The sequence below is a fragment of the Impatiens glandulifera genome, chromosome 4, assembly GCF_907164915.1.
Source record: "Impatiens glandulifera chromosome 4, dImpGla2.1, whole genome shotgun sequence".
Lineage (NCBI taxonomy): Eukaryota > Viridiplantae > Streptophyta > Magnoliopsida > Ericales > Balsaminaceae > Impatiens > Impatiens glandulifera.
In genome coordinates this window covers 50,941,412-50,962,119 of record NC_061865.1, presented here as the reverse complement: position 1 = coordinate 50,962,119, position 20,708 = coordinate 50,941,412, and the positions used below count along the sequence as shown (strand labels likewise).

Here is a 20,708-nt window from a genome sequence, read left to right as displayed (position 1 = left end):
TCGCCGGTATTATATAATTCATGGTTTTGTGTTTGTTTTATTGTTGATTTAAATTAAATGATATAAAAATGTGGAATCTCAAATGGGCTATGTTGATTAAAGTTAGACAATATTGTGAATTGAAAAAAAAATAAAAAGATCTTAAAGAATAAGATCAATGTTCTAAATAACGGTGGCAATGTAGTACCTCGCGTCCTTAGGCAGTGACTCGGCCGGTTCAAATATTTTCGCTATATAAGTATAAATATAATAAAGATATTTTATATTTACTTTTTTTACCAAAATAATATTCATAAAACATAATACCATTTAAAAAAAATAAGACTACAAGTCTAATTAATCTTCTAAACCATCTATACATGTAAGGATGACAATGGGACGATTCGGGGTTGGGAATGTATTTATCATCCCTGCCTCGTTTTTATTTTGGAAATTTTTTTAATATCATTCCCGTCCCGTTTGGTTTGGGAGAATCCCACGGGACACCGTTAATAAAATATTTTAACAAAAAATAAAATAAAAAAATATGCAATAAAATTATATAAATAAATTTTTTAAAATAATATATATTGTAATATATTGAAATTTTATATTAAAGAAATAAACTTACTATTATTATAAAAATATAATGAATAAATACATATATTGATGATTTAATATATTTAATTTTGTTTATAGTGTTCGGGGCAAAATCGGTGTGAGATTGGGGCAGAGCGAGAGACACAAATATCATACCCGTCCCATTCCCGTTCAGTTTCGGGGGAAAACCATCCCAAAATGGGTAATTTGGTTCGGTTTTCACGGGATGATTTTAAATTGTCATCCTTATATACATGCACCATCAACTATATTCATAATTCTCTCATTACCAGACTCAAAATCAACATTTTTTTCAAGTTCTTCATATGATGTATCTAAATTCTCGTCAAATTCTCCAATGGTGATGTCTCTTCACTTCTCCTTGGTTTAAGTACTTCGTATTCTCCGAAGTCTCTACTATCATTTTCCAAATAAGTTCCAAAACCTGACTCGACCTCATCTTTAACACCAACCTCGAAAAATCAATCTTGAGCTTCACTAGTTTGAGAGCATAAAATCAAAAACTCCACCTATTTCTCTTTTATTTTCTTCTTTATAAGATAGTTATTGAATTTCACATATACTATATTATTCAACTAGAAACTATAAATAATAAACAGATTATACAACTATTAATATTAAAATTAATTATTTATAAACAATAATTAAAAATATATATATATATAAATAATTAAATCGCTAATGTAGAAAAAAGTCGTGGTCCAGTATGCTCATTAAAAGTTTTGTTTTTATTGTCTTAACTATGCTAAAATATCTATGCCTTCATGTGGAATGCATTAAGTTTAATATTATTTTTTGACTTATTCTTGTCAAGGAGATGCTTACAAATATATATATTTTTTTCATCCCATTTTCAAAAAAAGTTGTTCACAAGTCAGATTTGATGTGATGATTATAAAAAAATCTCTTAAATGCGTTGTTCGGTTAATTGTGCAAATAACCATTTCAAAATATTTTGACGAAATTATTCCGTTGCGTAACGCAAATGACAGATCATATCGCAAAGAAAAAACCTGTGAAAAGTCCAAAAAGATCGTGTCCTTCGCGTGACGATCGTACCATTTCGCGTTACGCAACAGGGTAATTTCACCGATTTTCCCTTCGCGTGACGATCATACCTTTCGCTCTATGCGACGGGGATAATTTCGTCTGAATATTTTAAAGTGGTCATTTTCGCAATTAAATGACAAACGCATTTAATACTTTTTAGGGTCATTTCGTCAAATTTTCCGATTTTATCATTTTTAACCTTCGTTTACAAACATCCTAAAGTGTAGGATTACTACCATTATTTATTGAACCCATTATCATTTTTTTTAAAGTGACAAAAAAGTTTTAAAAAATTATTATCAAAACATTATTGTTTTTATACATTTAAAATTTATTTTAATCATGGTTTTGTATAAATATTAAGAAAATCACTTTTTACTTTATTTAATTATAATTATAAAAAGATAATTGTGTTTATAATGATAAACTATAAAACAACCTTTTCAAATAATACTCATTTATGTCATTGTAAAATTTGAATGTTACATGATAATATTATTCTTCATTCAAGCTTCCATTTTTCTTAAGCTCTGGATTCCTTCCATGGTTACTTCTTTCTCTTTCCTACTCAGACTGATCGGAATCGGATACCCAGTTAAACGATCTCTCACAAGTTACAAACCATTTACGTCAACCGTTGTCTTCTTCTTCTTCCTCTCCCAACTGTCCCTTTCTTCTTCTTCTTCCTCTCTCTCTATATCTATCTGTATATATATATATATATATATATATCATGCTCTTCAACTCCTCCTGTTTACATAGCTTTCCTTTTCTATTGTCCTTCAATAGTTGTAGTTGACTGGACTTGTTAAAAGATGACCATTGCGATTATCAGAGAGCAGGATATGGAAAACCCACCTTTGCTTCTCGAATCAGATTACTGTTCAGGACCTCGTAGAATAGCTCTGTTCGTTGAGCCTTCACCCTTTTCGTAAGTTTTAATTTTGTGAAGTCTTTGTGTTTGATGATTTGACTTTGAGAAATTAAGGAAACCGATCTGAAAGTTTTGATCAGATGTGTTGTTTGTTCTCTTTAACTTTTCATTGCTGGATCTTGCTGTGATTTGAAGTTTTGGGTTTTTGTTTATGTAGTTATGTCTCTGGATACAAAAATCGGTTTCAGAATTTCATTAAATACCTTAGAGAAATGGGAGATGAGGTGGGTACATTTTACTTTGTTTGACTATGAATAGAATGAATCAAATGAATCAAATGAATCAAATGAATGATTGTTTCAGCAAAGTATAATCTGTTGTTTTGAACTCTTTGATTGTATAATCTGATGAATTTACAATTTGATATGGGTAAAAACTCTAGGTTCTTGTAGTGACAACACATGAAGGTGTGCCAAGTGAATTTTACGGAGCAAAATTAGTTGGATCGCGAAGGTATTATTGCGTTATAAGAAGTTAAGAACGTATTGTTTACTAAACTGTTCCTCTTTTTTTATCTGTTTCATTTCCTTTTCCAGCTTCCCTTTTCCTTGGTACCAAAAGGTTCCACTCTCCCTAGCATTAAGCCCAAGGATAATTTCAGAAGTTGCACAGTTTAAACCTGATATTGTTCATGTCACTTCCCCTGGTGTTATGGTAAATTTCAAGTTTTGCAATCTAATGTAGTTTTACGAAATAACTTGCACCATGTAAAGACTAAAGTTGCAATTTCAATATTGATAGGCATTTGGTGCTCTCACTATTGCGAAGCTATTGGCTGTTCCTCTAGTGATGTCTTATCATACACATGTGCCAGTGTGAGTAAACATTCTTTCATTCGATCTGTCGCTAATCATCGCTATCTTAAGTAAATATATTATGTAGGTCAAAACAGCTTAATCATCAATATAAATATAGCTCAGTAGTGCTGATTCCTTGTGGATTTGGGATGAAAATATGTGGAAAATCAAGTATAGTATCTTATTCTTACAATTTAATTAAAACACATGTATATGTAAAAACAAATCTGCAAAAATAAGGAACAGCTAATTATTCTCATTCTTACTACTGTTTATGCAGTTATATACCAAGATACACATTTAGTTGGCTAGTCAAACCAATGTGGATGGTTATAAGTAAAACATCTCTTCTCCTTGGCCTGGCTCTATTATTCGTGAATCTTCTTGTCAATTGACGAAACTTTTGTTTTTGTTCTTGACAGAATTTCTTCATCAGGCTGCAGATCTCACGCTGGTGCCATCAGCTGCCTTGGCTAAGGAACTTGAAGCTGCTAAAGTGACAGATGGTAAGCAAAGACATGAGGGTTCAGTTTTTGTCAATTTTCCTGCTTCAGCTGCATTTTTTTCACTAAAATGGTGATTAGTAATATTGTTTGCTTTTTATGATAAGGTTTGGGATCTTCCATTTCTTTTATTTCTTTGAATGAATATGTTCATGTCAACATTGCTTGAATTTAGGAATTCATATTTATCTTCTTTCATCTTTCAATTCTTTTGCTGGTTTGGTTGAGGCCTGAACAGTCTGAATCTGTTTAGAGTCACTTCGAGCTTGCTGACAAGGCAGCTGAGTAGATTGTTGACTCGGCTTTGACTACTAGCATGTCGGTCTAGTCAGCTGTTGACTGGGCTCTGTATTTTGATCTTTAACATTTCCATTTGGTTCCTTTTTCTTCTTTAAAGCTGACAAGATCCGGCTGTGGAATAAGGGTGTTGATTCAGATAGTTTCCATCCGCGTTTTTACTCTCATGAGATGCGGTTAAGGCTGAGGTATTGTTGTTGTTGTTTCATCTCCATTAAAGTAAACAGAGAGTGTGTTCATATATAAATGAATTTCTTTCTTTTGTTATCAGCAATGGTGAGCCTGATAGACCTTTGATAGTACATGTTGGACGACTTGGAGTGGAAAAGAGTTTGGAGTTACTAAAAAGGTTTGTTTTTCTTTTCTATTGATAAATTTTAATGCTCCCCTGCTATTCTGTAATACAGATCACCTTTCCCTTTCCCTCTCACTCGATCTCTCTTCTCTTTATCATTTCCCACTAGGATGTTCCAATAAACAATCTTCATTCCATTTATTCGTTCTCTTCCTCGATTACTTCAAACTCGAATCTTCTACTTTCCTTTTTATCGTATGTGAAGTTAAATTCCAAGTTGTAACACACTCTTTCGAACTTGAATTTTTATTTCTCTCATTTACCTTTTCATTGCTCCTTCTCCACTTTTAATAAGGAGCACACACCTCTGTAAACCAAGTACATTATCCCCTTTCAATGATATTCATGATTGTAAAGTCAACAACTTGAAAGCTTCATTACTTGTACACCGAAGGCCTTCCACACTAATTTCATCTTCATCATCAAGCGCATATTCCACAAGTTCAAGATCACTTACTCCATTTAGGAGCCTCAAAAGAAGGCCTACTTATGTGGAAGAAGCTCAAGGTGCATAGATCTTGGTGAGATGGGTTTTGACCTTTTGTGTTTCATTGGTTGGAGGTTCTTATTCAATTATAATCTCCACCCTTGTAGGTTATTGGGCCTTCTTGTCAATGTCTTTTCTTCATATCCCTTTCTTCTTTTCTCTCGCCATTGTTTTATGTTTGTATTGCAAGAAGTCATAACCAACATTAAATTTAATATCAGTTTAACATTCGTTATGACTTCATGTGTTCGAGAGTTGGTATAAATAGGTTAAATTTCATGTGCTGTCCTTTTTCTTGATCGCTGTTGTGCCCCTATTGATTGAACAGGATAATGGACCAGCTACCCGAGGCACGGATTGCTATCATTGGAGACGGTCCATACAGGTAATTATGATACTTATAAGCAAAAATCATATAGGCACATTGTATTCTAGTATAGTAACAAGAACCTGCCTATGGTAGTAACTACTAGAAACGTTTTAATGGGTGTCTCAATTGTCTTCCCATTCTATATCCATGCTTGTTACCTATGTTTGAAGCTGTTTCAACAAGTACGTTGGCTTCATTATATGAAAACACATTTATCTCCAATTTCTCTTTTGGGTTGAAAACAAGATGTATGTTAATCTATTCTGGTCCATAGGCAAATCTAGATATGCCTAATGAAGAGAATTGTTCTTTCAGTTGGAGGTAGTATCCGATTGGGCTCGATGACGAGTTCAAAATATATTTTTTTGATAAAAGGACGAACCTTTTATTTATAAAGAGAGAAAATAAATGTTGTGAACAAATAAATAACAAATATTCCTGTTAGTCACATTTCTAAAATAATGTAAGAAATTAAGAAATTTTGAGTGGAGTTAGCAACTTTGTTCCATATTCCACTTTGAGTAATTGTATACTCTTGAATCTCCTTCCAAATTACTTCAAATTGTTTCTAGGTTTGGAACCAAAAACTCTTGAAATTTCTTTCGTTCAAGATGTCATGGACACAAGCTGCCAACAAACATTTGTATTTAGTTGAAAAACGAACATTTATATAGATTCAAAAGATTTAATGACAATCGTCTAGTTGGATCATCGCCTTTGAATTTGGCACGATTGCTAGGGTATCCAGTTAACCATTTATGCCAAACGTATATGTATCTAGAAATTCATTATATGACCGTCAAAAACTCTCAATCTATCTCTGAGACTCTGACTAATCATTAAATTCTGTTTCCAAAAGTGATCTCAATTGTATCCACAAGAGAAAAAGTGTTTCCAAAGAAATTGAACAGTTTCTCATCTACATTCATATATTGTATCCAGATCCATGTATTGATTTTAAATCTTTCTCTCCGAGTTTGTTGTATAAATGCTGAGTTCTTCATCTGCGCGACACACAGGGAGGAGCTAGAAAAGTTGTTAGTTGGTTTGCCAGCAGTTTTCACAGGCATGTTAGGAGGAGAAGAGCTCTCCCAAGCATACGCAAGTGGTGACATTTTCGTGATGCCATCCGAATCAGAAACACTAGGCCAAGTCGTTTTGGAAGCAATGGCCTCCGGCCTTCCAGTTGTGGCTGCACGTGCAGGGGGTATCATGGACATCATTCCAGAAGATCAGGAGGGCAAGACGGGGTTTTGCTTCAGACCTTCTGATGTAGATGACTGTGTACAGAAACTGAAGTCGCTCTTGGACAGTTATGAACTTAGAGAAACTATAGGAAAATCTGCACGCGAAGAAATGGAGAAATACGACTGGCGAGAAGCCACCAAAACTATAAGAAACGAGAATTACAATGATGCTATCAGGTTCTGGAGGAAGAACAGAGCGATTCTTCTCAGACCTATCCAGTGGCTGTTCAAACGCATTTACCAAACGCCGGAAGAGCAGGATTACAAGTAGAAACTATACTATAAAATGGCTTGAGACGCCCTCTCTGGCTTCAAAGATGGGGCATTTTGCTTAGATATATGTAGTGGCTATTTGTATAATATATTCAAGTGGAACAAATTAGAGGTTCAGTTATGATTTTTAGGCATTGTTTTATCTTATTCTTTTGCGGTTTGTTATGTTTTCTTGGTGTGGCTTACGAGCTGGAATAGTTCGAGAATGACGAAAGTTTATCAAAATGTGTCTATTTATCACCAAGGTTTCGTTGATTTGTATCAATGATTAGCGAGAATTTTAGTTTGATATAAGACAGCATTGTAGTTCAAGTTCATGCATAGCTGCATTTGATCCCTTAATAATACAGCCTTTTATTAAAGGCCTTGTTGTAGGTATTTAAATAACCTAACCTTGTTAAGTTGATTTTTTTAAATGGAATTCTTTAGGTAAAAAACTAAAATGAGATTAACATATAAATAATAAAGATATATATTTCATAAAAAAAAATGATATTGGAGGTGTTTAGTGTTTTAATTGAATTGAATTGAATAGAATAGAATAGGACTAATAAAGGAAAAAAAAAGTTTATTAAGATAGTAAATTCTATTCGAACGAGAAATGAATAACAAAATTTAGGAGTTTGAGAATTTTCAAATAGTCATTTTGGATTTAATGGTCAATTTGATTTGATCGATTGATTTTATTTGTTCCACCAAAATAATATAATTAACTAAAATTTAGTTTAAAACAATAAAATGTTAATTTATAGCAATTTTAAAAGAAAAACAATTTAAGCAACGACAAAGAATGACATGAAAAAAACGTTACTCAATAAATTATCAAAAATAATGAAATTGCATATTCAACCTTCTTGTGACAAATACGACTAATCATAATACAATATTTTTCATTCACATAACATTCGTAAAAGTTTCACCGTGAATAACATTTTATTCAAATAATATGAATTTTGAATGAAATCGTTGACTTCAAAATTTCTCCGAACATAAATTATATAGAAACATCTTAGCAAACAACTTATAACAATGTCTAATATCCATGTCTTATCAACGCAAAATGTTTTTTAAAATGAGGACATTTCTTATGTTCCTATCAAAAATAAACTTAACTATTCTCAATAAGATTGAAGTATAACTCTTAGTATCGTTCGATCTGGGTTATTTAAATAACTCAAATTAATCGAACATTATTTCACACTTCTTTTCATCTATTACATCACTCAAATCATTAAAAAAATATTAAAATATTTTATATTTTAAATTATTATTTATTATTTTGTTATTAAAATATCTTATATTTTAAATTATTATTTAATATATTTAAATATTTTTATTAAATAAATTATAACTCTTCAAAATTATTATCATTTCTATCTAAAATATTGTTTCTATATCAATAAAGCATTGTAAAGTTGAGTTTAATTGTTTGAAAAGGGATCGATTTTTCTTACATATTTTATGTCTCTATTACTACAGAAAATTGGATAAATAAATAATACTAATATTTAATTTATGTTTTAATTTCTTCATACTATTTTATTCACACATGCCATTGATATAAATAGCTTATTTTATTCACACATGCCATGTTTTCTCTAGTTACTTTTGACTTAATTGGCAACTTGCTGGGTTAATATTATTAATCATCATCATATAATATTACAAAATTTTATTATTTTATTTTTTTGAGATAAAGAAACTAGTATATATGATCACTTTCACACATTCATAACTTTTATTTTATGTATTTTAAGTTGAATTTTTTTTATTGAAAATGAAAACTGACCAAATTCAAAATAATTTGAGCTTCTTTGAGGTAGTTTTATTTTATTTTTAAAAAGAAAAACCATTTTTTTTTATCAATTTTGTTTTAGAAAAGTGACTGCATCCCACTTTTATTTAAAATATTTATAGTTAAAATTAATTTCTAATATCTTAGAAGGACTATTATCACTTTAATTACGTACCACTATTATTTTAATAAAATATTAAAATTAAATTTTATATTTTATATTTAAGTAATTTGTTTTAAAAATAATAAAATATTTTTTTAAAATTAATTAATTATCATTAAATTCAAATAAGAGTGGTATATATTAAAATAAACCATTATAATTATATAAACAATTTACAAAAATAAAACTCTCATTAAACAAAATCAACGATCATTTAATTTGTTAATTTGTTGAGAGTTCCTCCAAAGAAAACTCATGTGTTAAAGTAGAACAAACTGAACGAATCATTGAAATAGTGTCGGAAGATTCTACCAAATATTCTGAGCGATAAATTTATCTTTAATCGAGGGTTGGTAAACAATGACAAAAAAAATTATAAAATAAAAATAAGTCATCTATAGCATATTATGGTAAAAATTCGTACAAATCATAAGAGAATATTTTAAGAGATTCTCAATTAAAAATCAAATCTATTAGTTTTTTATTATTGTTAATAAAGGATTAACACGAATTCGAGAAATAATCACCAACACGATAAAATTGTATCAATAACAAACAATCTATCAACGATTTAGAGTATTATTCGGGTTACAAAAATTTGAGAGGAAAAATCAAAACAAAGCACATCATTACCTTAAATCTGAGTTATAATCACAATCAATAAATAATCAACATGCTCTCAAACTAAACCATGTTGCAAATGACATTAAAAAAAAGGTCATATAATGTTTGGGGTTCTTTAGTTGGTCAAAGATCCCTTTTGTTTTGTTGGCCACCCATTTTCTTTAAAATGTGTCAATCAGTACATAATAATTATTTGTTATTATATTATATTTATATGTTTAGATCTGAACTCCCTTCTTTCTTTTATATTCCTCTCATTCAACATTTTACTTACTTTTTTTCTTTTCTTTTATTTTTAAAGCTGAATAAGTTGTTTTTTCTTTGTATTAAAGTTGTATCATGTATGTTATAAATTATTCTCAAAACTATCTTGGGCTTGTTTGAACAAATGGTTTTATTTTTTTAAGGTATTTTTGTTAAAATTTTGTATCTTATTTAAATTTTTATTTATTTTATATGTGTTTAATATTTAATAATAATATATATATATATATATATATTTATATAGTATTTAGATAAATATATTTTTTAAATGTTGATGTAAAATTTCTTTTACAAATTATTAATAATAATAAATATCTCAGCCCTCAATTATACATCATTTCATTGATAATATAATATAAATTATCTAGCAAATATATTTATATATATATATATAAACTCAAACAATCTTACTATTTTTTTAATATTCTTTATAGTAGAAGCTATTTATTAATTAATATAACGACTATATAAAAAAAAGTAAAAGGTCCTAAGAAAGATATATATAATTTGTGAAGCTCTTTATTATTTATCTGATTCATAAAATTGTATTTTGTTATTTTTTAATAACCATTAAAAGATGGATAATCAACTAAAATATTATAGACAGAAACATTTGACGTTGAGTTTTAAGAATTTTTGACTTATTCGTTCTTTAAATATATTTGAAGTTAATTTTTTTAATTTTTTATTAAAATTTAGATATTACTTTTATTTTATTTAAATCATTTTATTATTCAATTTATTAAATTAAATACTATTATGTTATTCTTATAAATTTTAAATATAAATATACATTATAATAATTCAATCAATTTAAAACTCAAATAAGTTACATTTTATAAAATAAAAAATCTTTAAAAAAACATTTTCTCAAATAACCAGCATCAAACAAACAAGCTCTAAAGAGAAAGAAATATGACAAAAACATCAGCACTTTATCAGCTAAAGTTGATGATTAATGAGCATCCTTTTTATATCTTTGTTATCTTATTCATTATTAATATTATTAGGCCGTGTTTGTTAGATAATATTAAACTGTAGGTATAAAATAATAATACCAACAGTAAATTTAATTAATTGTTTGATTGATTATTTTATATAAACAGTGTTTGAAAACTATATAATTTATGCTTCAAACTAGGTACAAGTTTGTACCTAGTAAAACCTGTTACAAGTTTATATAAACAAATATATTCCATATTTACCCTTAACTTTTACTTTTATTATTTTCTTTATTTGAAAGTCTTATTTTTACATTTACCCTTCTATTTTAATTATGTTTTTTTTTTCTTCCTATTTGATATGTTATTTACATTTTTTGTAATGTATAAAAAGTTAATATATGGATCATTTACTCCCTCAATTTCAAAAATGTTAAAATTATTTTAAAAATGTATTATATATAGATTATATTTAAATATATATAATATTAAATAAATAAAAATTTAAATAAATAATTGGTACTATAAAATATATAAGATAATTTAATATATTGTGGTAAAAATAATAAAAGAATTAAAATTAAATAAATATTAATTTAACAATTAAATTAAATTTATATAAATATAAAGGGTAAAATTGTCTTTTACATTTTATACAACATTTTTATATTACCAACCAAACACAAAATTATAAAATCTATACAATTTATAACCCTCTTATATTTTCAACCAAATACAAATAACATATATAATTTATACCTCTTAATACCCCTTTACAACTTATACCCCTTACAATTAATACCTATATAATTAATACCATATAACGAACGCTATCTTATTATTTTGTATTATCTATTCTACATTATTATTATTATTATTATTATTATTATTATTATATATAAGAAATGATTGGGAAATAGAATTTGAGGGAAATTAAGCTGTAAAATTAATAAATTTTTTCTCTCTTCTTTCTTCACTTTTTTTTTTTTTTAACCGGTGACAAGTCATTCTCTTTTCTAAATTTCATCCATTATCAAACTCCTAGGTAGGGATGACAATGAGGCAGTTCGGGACGGAAATACATTTACCATTCCCGCTCTGTTTTAATTTTGAGGATTTTTTTAATACTATCCCCGTCCTGTTCGTTTTTTTTTTTTGTTTCAGGGAATCCCGCAGTGCATCGTTAATTTTTTTTAAAAAAAAATAAATAAAAATTATACAATAAAATTATATAAACTGATTTTTTTAATATAATATATATTATAATATATTAAAATTTTATATTATTATAAAGAAATAACTTTACTCCTCATATAAAATATAGTAAGTAAATAAATAAATATATTGATAATTTAATATATTTAATTATATTTATGGTGTTATGGGTAGAATCGGGGTAAAATTGGGGTGGGGCGGGTCGGGCGGGGGACACAAATACCATCCCCGTTCGGTTTCGGAGAAAAACAGTCTCAAACGAGACAATTTGATTCGGTTTTCGCGGGGCGATTTCAAATTGTCATCCCTACCCTTAACTATCTTAAAAATAAAGTTTGAGTGGAAAGCACAGTAATTCATCCTTATAAGCCCCAATTACAGCTTGGTGAAGATTCAGAGTTTCATGGGTTAAAGAAAAATTGTTTAATAAAAAAAAATTATAAAAAAATCAGGGTTTATTAATTAAAATACTTTAATAAAAAAAAATTATAATTCCATATATGAAATGATAGTTGAATTTAAGATAAAAATTAACAAAAGATCTACCAACCCAATATCAAACAAAACCCAATATCAAACAAGCTTTAATTTTAGTTATTTAAAAAAAAAGAATGATATTTCAAGTTAATAAGTTTCTTAATTAATCCAAGCTTTTTATTAGAATAATAGTAAAATTGACTTGTCATATTATTTTAATCTCAAATTTAATTTATTATTAGTTTAATAACACTAACTATCTAATTTGTTTAATTAGATGATTTTTTTTCGATTTTGTTAAAATTTTATTTTAATATAAAAACTAATTTTATAACCTAAGATCTCAAATTACAATATATTATTTTTAAAATACAAATAACAAACTATAATAGAACAAGAAAGCCAAGTTTAATATACAAATAAACCATTATTTAAAATAATAAATTGAATCTATTTAGGATCATAAAATTTCATTTGTACAAAAAGAACAAAATAGTAATAATAACTTGTTACAACTTTTTTTTAATCAAATTTTGAACATTTTTTTTAAATTAGTATTGTCTAACAATTAATCCCTTTCATAATTATAATAACTTTTAAAATTTGTTTAAATAAAAAAGTAATTTTTTTATTTGATATGAAATATAAAATCAAATTAGACAAAAAAAAATTACATAAAAATATATTAAATAAATAATTTTTTATAAATTTGTAGATCATGTTATAAAAACTTTTTTTAATCTGAAATATAATTTGTTTAATTGAAAAAAAAATGATGTACCAAAACTTGTTATGTAATAGGATATAAAATTTATTTTTCATCTAACAAAAACTTAGATAAGATTAAACTCTATTAGGTGCATTTGTTTCATTCTCTGCTAAAAAGCGGTTTAAAAAAAATAAAAATAATGGTGTTCGATGAAAAAGTAAATTGTTTAATTTTTTTAATTTGTTAAATTACTATAAAGATAAAATAAATAAAAGTATTTTAATCTTTTGAATTATAAAAAGAGTTATTTGATAATTATAATGATAATAATATAATAGAGATAATTTATAAAATAATTGCTGGAATCCCATAAAACCTATCTCAAACAAACTCTAAAGGCTTGTACGGTAAGTTTTTTTGAATAACCTCGGTAGGTGTAATGCTATCAAAATCGAGAGTTTGCGTAGAATCGTTAACTAGTTGTAAACTCGTAAAATCTAGAGTTTACGTGAAATCGTAAGAGTTTAATTTGATAAAATAATAGTTATATATTATTATTATTTATATATATATAATTAAGTATTTTGTACTTAGTCAATTTTAAGAAATTATATCTTTTAATATAAAATTAATTAAAAAATAATAATAAGTAATAATAACACTATAAAAATTATATTTATAAAATTAATTATATTAATTAATTAATTTAAATAAATAATAATTTTAATTTTTAATTTAATTAATATAAATTTTTATTTTTAGAAGTAAAATCGTATAAAATCGTAAAATCGAAATTATTTATAAACTCGTAAAATCTTATTATCGGAAATTTAAAATCGTAAGAGTTTACCTATTGAAGAGTTTACTTAAAATCAGACTCGTTAAACATATGTGAAATCGTAAAATCGTAAGATTTTAAGAGTCAACTCGAGATTTTAACAGCCTTGGGTAGGTGGGTGGGTTGGACGACATACATCTTAGCTGTAGAAAAAATTTGACGGCGGGTGATGGTTTTAAGGAGACTTAGATATTTTTTTGGATAAAATAACTTAAAAGATATTGATATATATAAATAAAATAAAAAATAATTTTTTAAATAGAGGTAGGTGTTCATCGATTCAGTTTTGGGGTTATCCCGAGTTACTTAATTCGGGTTTTTAGAATTTTATATTTTTTAAACAAATTCAAAAACTGAATAGAATATTGAAATTCGAATTCGGTTTATTCGAATTCGGTAAATTCAAATTCTGGTCGAATTCGGTCAGATATTCGGTTTAGACCAAATATTTAACACACTTACACAATTGTAGTATTTATTACAATAATTGTACTTAACAATTGTAGTATTTATTATAATAATTGCACTTACACATTTTTTTACCATTACCTTAATAAATTTAAGGGGAGTCTTATAGATTTAGAAAAACTAGCAGTTCACCTAATTTAATATATAATAAAATATATAATAATTTAATTATATCTATTAAAAATATAATAAAATATATAATAAAAAATGAATTCAGTTTTCGATTTGGTTTTCAAGTCCCAACTCGAAAACTAAACCGAAAACCATATTTGAATTCAAATTTGTTTAAAATTCGATTCGAAAATCGAAAATAAAATTTGAATTCGGTCCGATATTCGGTTCAGATCAAATATTGAACACCCCTAAATAAAAAATATTTTAATATTTTGGTTAATAAATTAAATAATTTAATATATAAAGGGAAAATGAAATGATGTTTGATTATGTTATGTTATTTAAATAACCCAAAACCGAACCATGACTAAGAGCTTGTTTGATGTTTGTTATTAGATAAAACTCACTTTTTATCTCAAAACTCAAATATCACATTAACAATCTATTAATCAATTTTATCTATTTAAAAAACTAAAATTACCTTCTAATTAAATTTAACATTAATATATATATATATATATATATATATATTAAATAAAAAGTTCAATGATAATTTGATCTTCAAGATCTTTTTAGGAGAAAACCCATCTAATAATTAAAATTTTGTCTAATAGAAAGTTAAATTATTTAAGAATTTAAATATAATAATAATGAAGTTAAGAATATTTGATATTTCACTTGATAAGTTAAATAATTTAATAATTAAAATGTTACTACTGAAAAAAAAAATAATTCAAAATGATACAAGTTAAATGAGCTCTGGCTTGTTTTGATTTGTTTTTTTAAATGAGTTTTAAGTTAATCAAACTATAATTTTGAAAAGTATAGATTTATTTAGTAAAAATAATTTAGAGGGTTAATATATAATAATAAAATAAATAATATTTTAATATCTTAGTAAATGAATCAGGTGATAGAATAATTGAAAGAATTAAATGATATTTGATTAAGTTGATTAATTTAAATAACATGAAATCAAACTGATTTTTGATTATTTGATAAATAAATTTTTTTACTTTTTTTTTTCCAAATAAACATAGCATTTACGTCCATGTGAATAATGTATAAATGCTCTATATACTATAATATTGTTTAGTGAACAGTACTATAAGAGTATAAATGGTAAGAAGCTATTAAGATATATAAATTATACCGTACTAAGTTTAAGTATAAATTATATAAATTTTATTATTTTATGTTTAGTTTGTGATAAAAAAAAAATATAAGAAAGTAATAAAAAGTATAAAAATTATTTTACTCTTATATTTATATAAATTATTTTTAATTATTATTTTAATATTTATCTTAAAGATAGTTATAATTATTAATTATATTAAAATAAATAAAAATAATATTTAATTATCATATGAATATATTTTTTTAAAATAATACTAGTTTATATTATTTTATATATAATTTAACTTATATAGTTATATAACTAAAATTTATATATATTAATTAATATTTTTTTAATTTGTATTTAAAATTTGTTTATTATTATAAATATTTGTATATTTAAAAAATATTATTAAATTTTTGTGTATAATAAAATATTAATAATAATAATTTTATAAAATAATATTGAAATTATAATGGTATAATTGTTTATTTATTAATATTATTATTTAAATTAGAAATAGTTAAATATAAATTAATATTTAGTTATAGTTTATTATTATTATTATTATATTTTGAATATAATACAAAAAGAAATAAAATATGAATAATTTTATAAAATTAAAGGATAAAATACAAATATTAAATTTTATAAAATTTTATACATTTTTGTACCAAATAAAAGTAGGTACTATCATACTATTTTGTAAGTATAATTTATACTTAAATAGTACTGTTAATTATAATATTAATATACCAAACAACAATTATACTTTACTAGAGTATATTTATAAGGTATACCTCACAAATGTAGGGCATTAACAAATTATAAGATGTGAATCAAACAAAGCCTTAACATAAAATAAACATTTTCTTCTTTTCTTCTTTCAACAGTGATGCTCCAGTTATTCAGAGCTGTCCAAATTCTGATTGTTGCCTGCAAACTAGACAGACAAGTCCTTTTCTGCAAACAGTTCACATATTATAATAACAAAAATGATTTTTGTTCTTTTATTTAATATATGAACTGTTTTTTTTAACTATTATCTATCATATAAATAATATAATGGTTCTAAACTGATATTTTGAATTCAGCTTACAAATTGATTTTTATGGAATAAATTATCATGAATAAATAAAGTAATATATATATATATGAACAAATAAAAATACTAAAATAATGTTTTGTGGTGTTCAGTTTAGTTTATTTAAAATATTGAGTGATGTTATTTTTAAGAATGAAATATTTAGTTATGGTTTGATATGAGTTTATTACAAGAAAGAAACTAAAAAAAATTAATATTTTTTATTTTTAAAAATATAATTTTTTAAAATATTTTTTTAATAAATTAAAAGACCTGATTGATGAGATAAAGAAATAATAATATTTTATTATGGTTTGATTTTATGTAGATGAAGTTTTTAAAGAATATTAATATATATTTTTTAAATATTTAATATTTTAAATATTGAATAAAGTAAATATATATATGATAAAATAATATTTGATAAGAAAAACCATGTGTTTTCAATTTTTCCATAAACACAATTAAATTTTTAATATATTAACATGTATATATTTTTAAAGAATTCGTTTATATAATTTTATTATTTTTTAAAAAAAAAATAGTAAGAAATTCCTTAAATTTGAACATAAATATCCGAAATAAAATAGAGATGATAAATACATTTTCCGTATCTTATCAATATTATATGCCTAAATCACTAAATCAGCAATATGAGATAATTCAAAACAACATTACTAATCTAATCTAGTACTAATCTAGCAAAGACAGCAGCATGAGATAATTCAAAACAACATTATTAATCTAGCAAAGAATGATTTCATTCTAGTAGCTATTTGAAGGAACTAACTGATCATAAGAAAGATAGCATCATTATATATAATGATGATCATCATGATTGCTTGATTTTGACCACAATGATAACTCTCTTTTATACCCACCACCACCAACAACTAAACTAAACTAAGAACATTCAGACACAACAACAACAACTAAAAACTAACATCAATCAATCTAAACAACTTCTTCAATGCAGTTGCAGCACACTCCTAGCAATCTTGCTGTTCTTAACATCTCATCCTCTTCTACTGCCACTATTGTTCATCATCATCATCATTTCACCTCTCTTTTTCCCAAAAGAACCCAAATTGTATGAAGAATCTCTTGATCTTCTTAAACTCCTATTCCCTTCCCCAACCCCCCTTCTCATCTCCGGCCAAGACTCTGAATAAGATCTCCCAATCCCATTTCTACCTTCATCTTTATTATTATTATTCCTTCTATGGATGAATAATCCCCAAATGTTCCAACCCTTCTTCATCCACTTTTTAGATTTCTTCATACCCTTTTCTTCATCTTCTGAATCCCATTCTCTGTAATCAACACCAGCCTTCATTTGATCGAGTTCTGCAACCACTGAAGCTGCAGTCTTCCTTATTGAACTCGACCGATCAAGGCTCTTCCTCCTGCGTGAACTCGAATCATAGTATTCTCTAGTCTGTATAGATCCTCCAGGAACTCTTTCGTTTTCTTTAATGTAATTCTGATTCAGACCTTCTAATGGAATTTCTGTATCTGATCTCGAAACATGAATTATTGGAGAATCCTCTACAACAGATAGCATTGGTGGAAGACGGGGAAATGTCCGGCCAATTAAGTGACCATCCCATGAAGCTCGAGGTTCATCGAAGGAGTAACGAGGATCTTCAAACGACATACGGCCGGCGTCGAGGGAGAAACGGCCGGCGTCGAGTGAGAATCTTGGATCGGTATCGCAGGAACGACGGCCGAAGCCGTAATCAGCGATTTCTGATTGAGTTTCGTGAAACTGACGTGAAATTGGTTTCTCAACAGGTAATGCAACGGAGGAAACATCGAGATTACGTTTCTTTACCTTTTGCTTTTGCCTCCATTTCTGCCATTTCTTACTGAAAACTGAAGCAGCTGCCCAAAAACTTCCCGCCATTGAAGAAGAAGAAGGTTTCTTCGTCTGTAAATCGAGATCTATGTGAATATGATCCTTCATTGTCTTGATTTCCTCCTGTACAATGGATACTATCTCTTCTACTGCTTCCGAAACCCTAATTTCATCTCCGTCGCAGTCGTCTTCAATTTCTCCCTGTTCTTCTTCCTGTTCTTCTTCCTCCTTCGATTCCAGAACAGGTACATTCACAGAACTGATAATCTCAACCGGCTGATCAATTTTGGAGATGAATTTACGTTCTCCTTCCTGATTAAACAGATTCCATAGAGTACTACGAGTTCTTACATCGCATGACTTCCGTTGCGGCTCAACAATTCCTGTAAACCTCTCGTTTTTAGAAGCGGAAAACGATTTCGTACGACGGAGCTCCGGTAAGAATGAAGATGCAGCGGAAGCCTTATTTCTACCGGAGACTCTGAAAATAGACTTAATAGCTGCGGCGGCGGCGTTGGAAGGTCGACGGGAAGATGAAGAGGCCGGAGATTCATTATCTAGTGTACTGAGACGTTCGCAGAGACAAGTAGGGCAGAAACCGTTATACTGTTCGCTTGGATGACGGTCACAGCTGAACGATAACCGGTGAGGTTGTTGTGGCGGAAGCAGTTGTTCGTCTGATGGATTCATAACCGGCGAAAATGAAGAATGAAGAATCAATTAGTACATTGTATGATGAGAGAAAGAGGAATTGAATTCGAAGAGATTAGGTTTTCAGAGGTTAGAACAATGGCGTCTAACGGGAGAATCAACGAAGAAGAAGAAGAAAGGTTAGAGAGAGAAAGAGAAAGTGTGTGTTTGTGTGTGAGAGAGAAAGATAGTATCAGTAAAAGATAAAGTAAAAGGAAAACAAAATTTCTCGTCTCCCTAAGTTTCACTTTTTTTTTACTTCTATACGGAATTCATACAACTGACTGAAACTACTATTTTGCCCTTCATTTTATTAACTAATTTCCGATTTTGATTTTTTAAATGTTAATTTTTTTTTAAAAGTTAATCAGATGTACTTTTTTGGAATTCATTTATATATTATATTTTTTTTGATACATAGAAAAAGAAAAAAAAATATAATGTAATATTAGTTTATATTATTATAATAATTTATTATACAATTAAAACTTATTTTATCTTATTTAAAATACATTAAATGCAATTAGAAGTAATAGATGTAGGAGTATATAGTCATGTTAGCTTTTTAAGTTACACAAAAATAAATTTGTTTAAATTATAATATAATTTTTAATAAATTTTATTTAATACAAAGTAATTCAATTGACTAAAATCTTAATTAAGAATACAGAGATTAAGAGTTTTTAATAAAAAAAGAATTATAAAATTAAACTGAAATAGTCATTAATATTTAATATAAACTCAAAGTATTCTATTTAATATTTAATTATTTATTTAGAAAATTATATTTTATCCACATGTAATATATATTAAAGAAAAGAAATGGAGTAGTATAATATAAAAAACAAAACAAAACAAAAATCAACTAATCTTGAACGCCTAGAAATAAATAATAAAAATTAGATCTAACTAGAATCACACTCCACAACTAATCATGCCCCCTCTTCTAGATAGAATCAAATGAATCAGTGACATTTGGATCTCTATAAAAAATATTGATATTAAAGAAAAGAAAAATGTACTATAATTATATAGTTAAAATGTAAATAATATGATATTCATTACGAGATATAAAATATGATATTTTAATATAAAATTAATAAGATAGTTAAATCGGCCGGTTAGACACACTAGTAAAAAATGCATCATCACCTAGAACGATTGAAAACTCCCGAAAATAATTATTTCATAGAGAGAAAACCTTCGCTCTCATTGATATTTATTAAAATCACCGAGAGTAACACTTCGCTCTTGCTGATATTTCTTAATACCGAGTCATTGGTTTCTCCTTTTAGTGAATTTCATTTATTATTTATCTCCGAGGACACCCGATGACACCCTCGTTGATTTGTTTCTAATATTGCCCTTACGCATACGCTTCTTCCTTTCTTCCTCATTTCTTCTTTATTTCTTCTTCTTTTCGCTTCCATCGGTGTCG

The 20,708-nt window shown here is 26.8% G+C and overlaps 2 protein-coding genes across 2 annotated transcripts; one reads left to right on the top strand and one right to left on the bottom strand.

Annotated features, from left to right (window-relative positions):
- The first annotated feature begins 2,187 nt into the window (after positions 1–2,187).
- LOC124936101 (sulfoquinovosyl transferase SQD2-like) lies at positions 2,188–7,153 on the top strand. The gene is made up of 11 exons (XM_047476560.1): positions 2,188–2,581; positions 2,742–2,808; positions 2,967–3,037; positions 3,121–3,238; positions 3,326–3,399; positions 3,662–3,717; positions 3,804–3,887; positions 4,282–4,369; positions 4,453–4,530; positions 5,352–5,408; positions 6,413–7,153. The coding sequence occupies exons 1-11, from the start codon at positions 2,466–2,468 to the stop codon at positions 6,909–6,911; spliced, it is 1,308 nt and encodes a 435-aa protein (XP_047332516.1). The 5' UTR covers positions 2,188–2,465; the 3' UTR covers positions 6,912–7,153.
- Positions 7,154–17,526: 10,373 nt separating this feature from the next.
- On the bottom strand, positions 17,527–19,453 carry LOC124935824 (protein OCTOPUS-like). Its single transcript, XM_047476256.1, has one exon. The coding sequence runs from the start codon at positions 19,268–19,270 to the stop codon at positions 17,738–17,740; it is 1,533 nt and encodes a 510-aa protein (XP_047332212.1). The 5' UTR covers positions 19,271–19,453; the 3' UTR covers positions 17,527–17,737.
- Positions 19,454–20,708: the final 1,255 nt, after the last annotated feature.